The 6302-nt window shown below is 50.9% G+C and overlaps 1 protein-coding gene across 2 annotated transcripts; it reads left to right on the plus strand.

Moving 5' to 3' along the window:
* Window positions 1–4590: 4590 nt before the first annotated feature.
* On the plus strand, window positions 4591–5593 carry LOC123159563 (uncharacterized). Of its 2 annotated transcripts, none has more exons than XM_044577391.1 (2): window positions 4591–5185; window positions 5292–5593. In XM_044577391.1, the coding sequence occupies exons 1-2, from the start codon at window positions 4948–4950 to the stop codon at window positions 5486–5488; spliced, it is 435 nt and encodes a 144-aa protein (XP_044433326.1). In that variant the 5' UTR covers window positions 4591–4947; the 3' UTR covers window positions 5489–5593. The 2 variants fall into 2 exon arrangements, with proteins under 2 accessions (XP_044433326.1, XP_044433327.1); XM_044577392.1 differs by having other exon boundaries at window positions 4606–5193.
* Window positions 5594–6302: the final 709 nt, after the last annotated feature.

Here is a 6302-nt window from a genome sequence, read left to right on the forward strand (position 1 = left end):
GCCACAATTCAACGACGAACCCCGTGAGCCAATACCGTCAAAATACAATCAGGCAAACCAACCAGACCGACCACCACGTGGGCGGGATAAAATGGCATATCAAGCCGAACACCAACCCGCACCCCCTCGCTGAAGAGGCAGGGAGACAGCAGCCGCGGGATACACATATGACTTGCAACGTGACCTAGCCAATAAAGCTGGTTAGACCAGATCAATCTACGGATCAAGGGGTTGTGCCCCGAAGCGAGACAATGGCTATGAAGCCCGGCGTGGCGACCATTACTATACTCGGGATCAGAACCAAACTCAGATGTCAGCCAATCTCCACCACGATATTGCGTGATATAGAGGGGCCGCACACCCTTTATGCTTCACCGATGAGGTCATGGAACACCAATTTCCGGAAGGGTTTAAACCTATAAACATTGAACAGTACGATGGAATGACGGATCTGACCGTTTGGATTGAAGATTTTATTCTCCACATCCACATGGCTCCACGCCATTAAATATCTTCCTCTAAAGCTGAAAGGACCAGCACAACACTGGCTAAACAGCGTCCCAGAAAACTCCATTGGAACCTGGGAAGATTTGGAAGGTGCTTTTCGGGCCAACTTTCAGGGCACTTATGTCCGGCCACCGGATGCTGATGACTTGAGTCACATAATCCAGCAACCAGGCGAATCAGCCCGCAAACTTTGGAATCGATTCTAAAGTAAAAAAGAACCAGATCGTGGATTGTCCTGATGCTGAAGCCTTAGCGGCCTTCAAACACAGCGTTCGAGATGAATGGCTTGCCCGACACCTCGGGCAGGAAAAACCAAAAACCATGGCAGCCTTAACTACACTTATGACCCGCTTCTGTGTGCGCGAGGATAGTTGGTTGGCTCGTAGAAGCAATAGCTCACGCAACCCCGACACTTCTTAGGTGAGGGGCGGCAATTGTAAACCTCGTCACAATAAAAACAAACATCAGAATAAAAACGACGAAGCAGATGACACGATAGTCAATGCCGGATTCAGCGGCCCTAAGTCCGGTCAGCGGAAGAAACCTTTCAAAGGCAACAAAGACGGGCCATCCAGGTTGGATAAAATCCTTGAGAGGCCCTATCAGATTAATGGCACACCCGATAAGCCTGCAAACCACACCAACAGGAATTGTCTGGTTTTCAAGCAGGCTGGTAAGATAAACACCGAACACAAGGGAAAGGGACCTCCAAGCGAAGACGATGACCAGCCTCATCAGCCGAACACCGGGGCTCAGAAACAGTTTTCCCCCAAGGTAAAGACAGTGAACATGATCTATGTCACTCACATTCCCAAAAGGGAGCGCAAGCGCGCACTACAAAATGTCTACACTGTAGAGCCTGTCGCCCCCAAGTTCAACCCATGGTCAGCCTATCCGATCACCTTTGATCGTAGGGATCACCCAACAAGTATCCATCACAGGGGTTCGGCCGCCCTGGTACTTGATCTAATTATTGATGGATACCACCTCACTAGAGTCCTTATGGATGGAGGCAGCAGTCTCAACTTGATTTATGAAGACACTGTCCGTAAGATGGGCATTGACCCATCATGAATTAAGCCTAGTAACATTACCTTTAAAGGTGTGATAGCAATAGTGGAGACCCATTGTATGGGCTCACCGATGCTGGAGGTAGTATTCGGCTCCCCAAACAACTTCCGGAGCAAAGAATTGATCTTCGACATCATCCCTTTCCGCAGTGGCTACCACACACTACTCGGAGAAACTGCTTTCGCCCGCTTTAACGCAGTCCCGCACTATGCTCACTTAAAGCTTAAAATGCCCGAACCTCGTGGCGTTATTACAGTCAATGGTAACATGGAGCGCTCCCTCCATACTGAAGAGCACACAGCGTCCCTTGCAGCCGAAGTGTATGGCGGCCTTATCAAGCCAAGAAAGCCAACGACGTATCGAAATGAGTCCGGTCCACGCATAATAGCGATAAATCAACGGATCCGGACCTTGATTAGCAGTTCGGCCTCTGCCGACCGCCCTACCAGGTTGTGGCTCGTGTATCGCGCGTACATAATTACACACTAAAAAATACCTTGGACGGCGCCGGAGGCACACTGCGGAAGAGGTCCATTGTATGGCTTGACCCTATCTGTACTGCATATATCTTTTTCCTCTTACTGCAGGTTCATCAAGAGCCCTACTTGCTAGATGGTTGTTGTAGGAGATCCTTTTAAGGCTAGAGTTTCCCAACCATCAAATACTCCTCTCAAAGGACTTATTACTAAGGAGAAATGGCGCAGACATGCGGCAGGGCATCACTGGAGTTTCTTTTTTCGAACTATGATCTTTAGGCCCTGTGTTAGACTTTCCCTTATGTAAAACCCTTTCTTTTTCTTCTTTAGGCATGTAATATGACCTTAATATTGAACCGCATTGTCTGTCGTCGACGTATCAATAAAGATATAAAGGAAGCAGATGATCATCACCTTCTTGGTTGGATCCTGGTATTACCTTGTCATTTGTGTTCCCCCCCTTACCTTCGACTAACATGTGTCGTTCGGCACGGCCTTCATACCAGGGGCTGTATTCGGCCCCGCAAACCTCTAAGTCCGAACACCTATAGGGAACTCTTCGGTGTCCCGGATATTGCATTATATGCATCGGCTTCGAATCATGTCTTTGGTCTATAGTTCGGTTGCCCGGCTCCTGTGTTTGCCACCTTACGTTCTGCAAGTTCGACTAAGGTAGTAAAGGGAGAACTACTATGATTGTATTTCTGGTTCGTCCAGTTAAGTACCTCAGTAGAGAAAGCCAGAAACTAACTGTCATGATAGGTGAGAGCGGGTGAGCAATCCGGTGACTTAGTGTTATACTACAAATCGTTTGCGATTTATGCCGTGTTTTACAAGGGGCTGGGCTTTTGACCAACCACGTTGCAAAGGCGCCGTACTCCGGATTGTCGTTCACGCAACAAGGGGCTAGTACTTAGCGCCACTAATGGACTCTTATGGCTAAGTGAAAGTACTAAAGCCACATAGTCTGATTGCCTAGTTCACCTTGTAAGACGCCTCCTACATCGGACCAAGACGTTGGATAAAGTGCGGTCATGCATTCTTGAACACCCATGTAATATTCACATGGGGGCTGAAGCCGATGACTGGTAAACTTTCAGACATATAAACGGCCAAATAGGAGAAAAAACTAACCATAAAGCATAATCATAGCTATTTTACACCATGAGTTCATTACACGGCTCTTACAAACCGGACTCAACTATTCAAATATGACGTCCTTTGAGCATTGTCCCTCTACAATGCGGGCTCCCTCGAGGACCTCATCAAAATACTTCTCCAGCCGCCGGTGCTCCTTGCCTTCATGGGGCCCTGCGATGGCAATCTAGATGACCTTCATCTTCGCCCACTAAACCTTGACGCGGGCAAAGGCCATCCGGGCACCTTCTATGCAGGATGACTGGTTGAGGGTATCGATCCAAGGAAGTGCATTCACCATCCGCTTCACGAGTCCGAAGAGACTGCTAGGTATGGCCTCGACCGACCACATATGGACTATTACATCCTTCATGGCCAGTCCGGCCACCCTGTGCAGCTCGGACAACGGCTTCAGCTGGTCACTAAGGGCCACTGGATGTTCTGGCGCAAGGTACTGCGACCAGAACAGCTTCTCCGTCGAGCTCCCCTCTTTCACTCGGAAGAAGTCGGCGGCGGCCGCAATACTCCTCGGTAGATCCCCAAAAGGTGCCTGGAGAACTCCAAACTCGGGTCAGCAAAATATATCTCTTACTAGTAAATCTACTCTGCATGATAAAGGCCTTACCAGCCGCTATCTTCCTCGCCTCTTGGATCTCCTGGCGAGTGCCCTGGGCTTCAACCCGGGCTTCTTTTGCGCCTTCCAGCGCTTTGGTGAGCTCGGAGTCCTGTTCTGAACTCTTTTGCTCCAAGGATTCGCACTTGGCGATGGCGTCCTTGAGCTCCTGTTCGACCTCCCCCACCCGCGCTTCGTGTCTGCGGCGGGTGGTTTGCTTCACCTCTAACTCCTTAGCCGCTTTGTCTGCGGCCGCCTTGCTCGCCTCCGCCTCCTTCTTGGCTTCGGCGAGGGCGCTCTTGAGGGACTCGACCTCGGCTGCACCAACTATGAGTATATTTATATGATTCTTAGTCAATTTAAAACCACTAACACACATATAACTTTCAGGTATGGCATAATGCTACATACCTTGGGTTTCGTTAAACTGCTTGTTGATGCGGTCGAGTTCCTCATCGGATAGCCGAAGCTTCCGAATGAGCTCGGCAATCTCTGCGGCCTGAGCAGTAGCCGCCGACATAGAAGCATGCTCAACAACATGTACGACGAATTATACACTTGATTTTGATCCTCTATTCGGCTTGTTCTAATCCGGACAGAGTCTCAGGGGCTACTGTCTACACATGGGTTTCACCTCACGCATATATATATATATATATATATATATATATATATATATATATATATATAACACTTATCTGATCCTAGGATGAGAATAGTTATTCGGATCATGGTCGGCGCTATATAGGCCCGAAGACATGTTCCCCAGCTCCCGAAACCCATGAAGAAAAAAACAAGCCCACTCCACGCCTCCTCGTCCACCACATCGCCCGAACCCCAACCTCCGGATCTCCCCAGTCCCAGCGACGCCCACCTCCCCCTGACCCCGCCTCCACCCGGCGTCGCCGCCCCCGCACCCTCCCACTCCCGCCCCACCGGCAAGTCATGCGCCGCCATGCCCACCCTTCCCTTTGACCGATCTCCTCCTTCCTCTCCGTCGACACCGTGGGAGCACCCATCCCGCTGCCCATACCCTAACCGGTGACGCCGCCACCGCCACGCAGCCGCAGCCACGCCCCTGCAGGCGGCGCCGCCGCAGCCCCGCCCCCGCTGGCGGCGCAACCGCAGCCCCGACCCCAGCCGATGACGCGCCACACCACATGCCAGAGCACCTTGGGGAAGCCCGATCCGGCGAGGATCCTTCACCACCCTCCACTCTCCGGCGACCACCAGCCCGCGTGCGGATGGGGTGCTATCCTGCAGATCGAGGAGGCGTCGAACTTCAGATGGAGGAGGCCAGAACCTGCATCTGGCCGCGCCATGGTTGCGCGTCGCCGGCATGCTCCGTCACGCTCGGCACCTCCTGAGCGTTGGAGTGAAGGTCGACTCGTATGCACTCTGCAGTTCAATTTCTACTGATCCTGTAGCTCCTAAATCTGTCGCGCACTTATATCGCAAGGTTCTTGCGTGTGTGTTTTGTCCTGCAGGGCATTTTCTTCAGGGCAGTGGAGAGCACCCTCACCCTGATCCGATCTGCAGCAGCGTCCCCGAGTCCTCCCAAAGCAGCCCTGAGCCGTTCAAGTATGCAGCCCCGGGCCGTTCAAAGACGGAGCTGCCGACCGTTCGTGAACACAACACCCCGAATCCTGCTGCCCACCATCCTGTAAAGGGAGACTTATTGTGAAGACTTCAAGCTGAGTACAGAAGACTCGGTTAATTTTTGCTCCCTTCTTGAAATGAAGAGGGGAGTTGGTTCTCTTTTGAGGTTGCGACTCGATTAATCGATTAATTACAGCTTATTTTCGACCTTCCTGTGCTAGTAGATCTTTTCCCAATTCTGATCTTCTTTCGGTTGCTGTTTGGATTGATTCCCTCCGCTCTTCTTCGACCGCGCTCATAAATACGGCCTTGTAATCTTGTGGAAAGGAGCAGTGCAGTGCATGTGAGTACATATGGCCTGAAGCTGCTATAATTGTCCAAAATCCGGTGTTTGCTGCTGCAATCCAAGTGAAGTATATTTGGAAACATGCCTGCCTCGAGTCTTCTTCTCTGGTATGCTCGCATCACACAGTATGACGGTATACTACACAAAATAGCATGGGAGTGATTCCTGCAAAAGCTCAAATTCTGCTGACAAGTTGTGTGCTGCGTTTGGCACTTTTCAGTCCTGAACCAACAGTCCTCGAGGCAGGATGTACTACTACCTGGACTCATCTGCCCCGGAGGCACAACACGAACCAAGCCCCATGTTTTTCAGTGACTGACTCAGTAGTCCTTGATGGTCGAACATCCGGCAGCTAGCCCGTACTGCACCACCATATCTTGCCATCTTATGATCCCAGCAAAATGTTGAAGTAAAACACACACCACCAGGAGGAGAGTATATGTCAAGGAAGGACTGGTGAAATAGCAGGGCAGAGATGCCACAGTAATGCTGAGCCGAAGTGGTAGCATGTATGCGAGAAAACTCGTTTGTTTGGGTTGGGGAGCCAGCCGAG

This window comes from Triticum aestivum, chromosome 7B (genome assembly GCF_018294505.1).
Source record: "Triticum aestivum cultivar Chinese Spring chromosome 7B, IWGSC CS RefSeq v2.1, whole genome shotgun sequence".
Taxonomy (NCBI): domain Eukaryota; kingdom Viridiplantae; phylum Streptophyta; class Magnoliopsida; order Poales; family Poaceae; genus Triticum; species Triticum aestivum.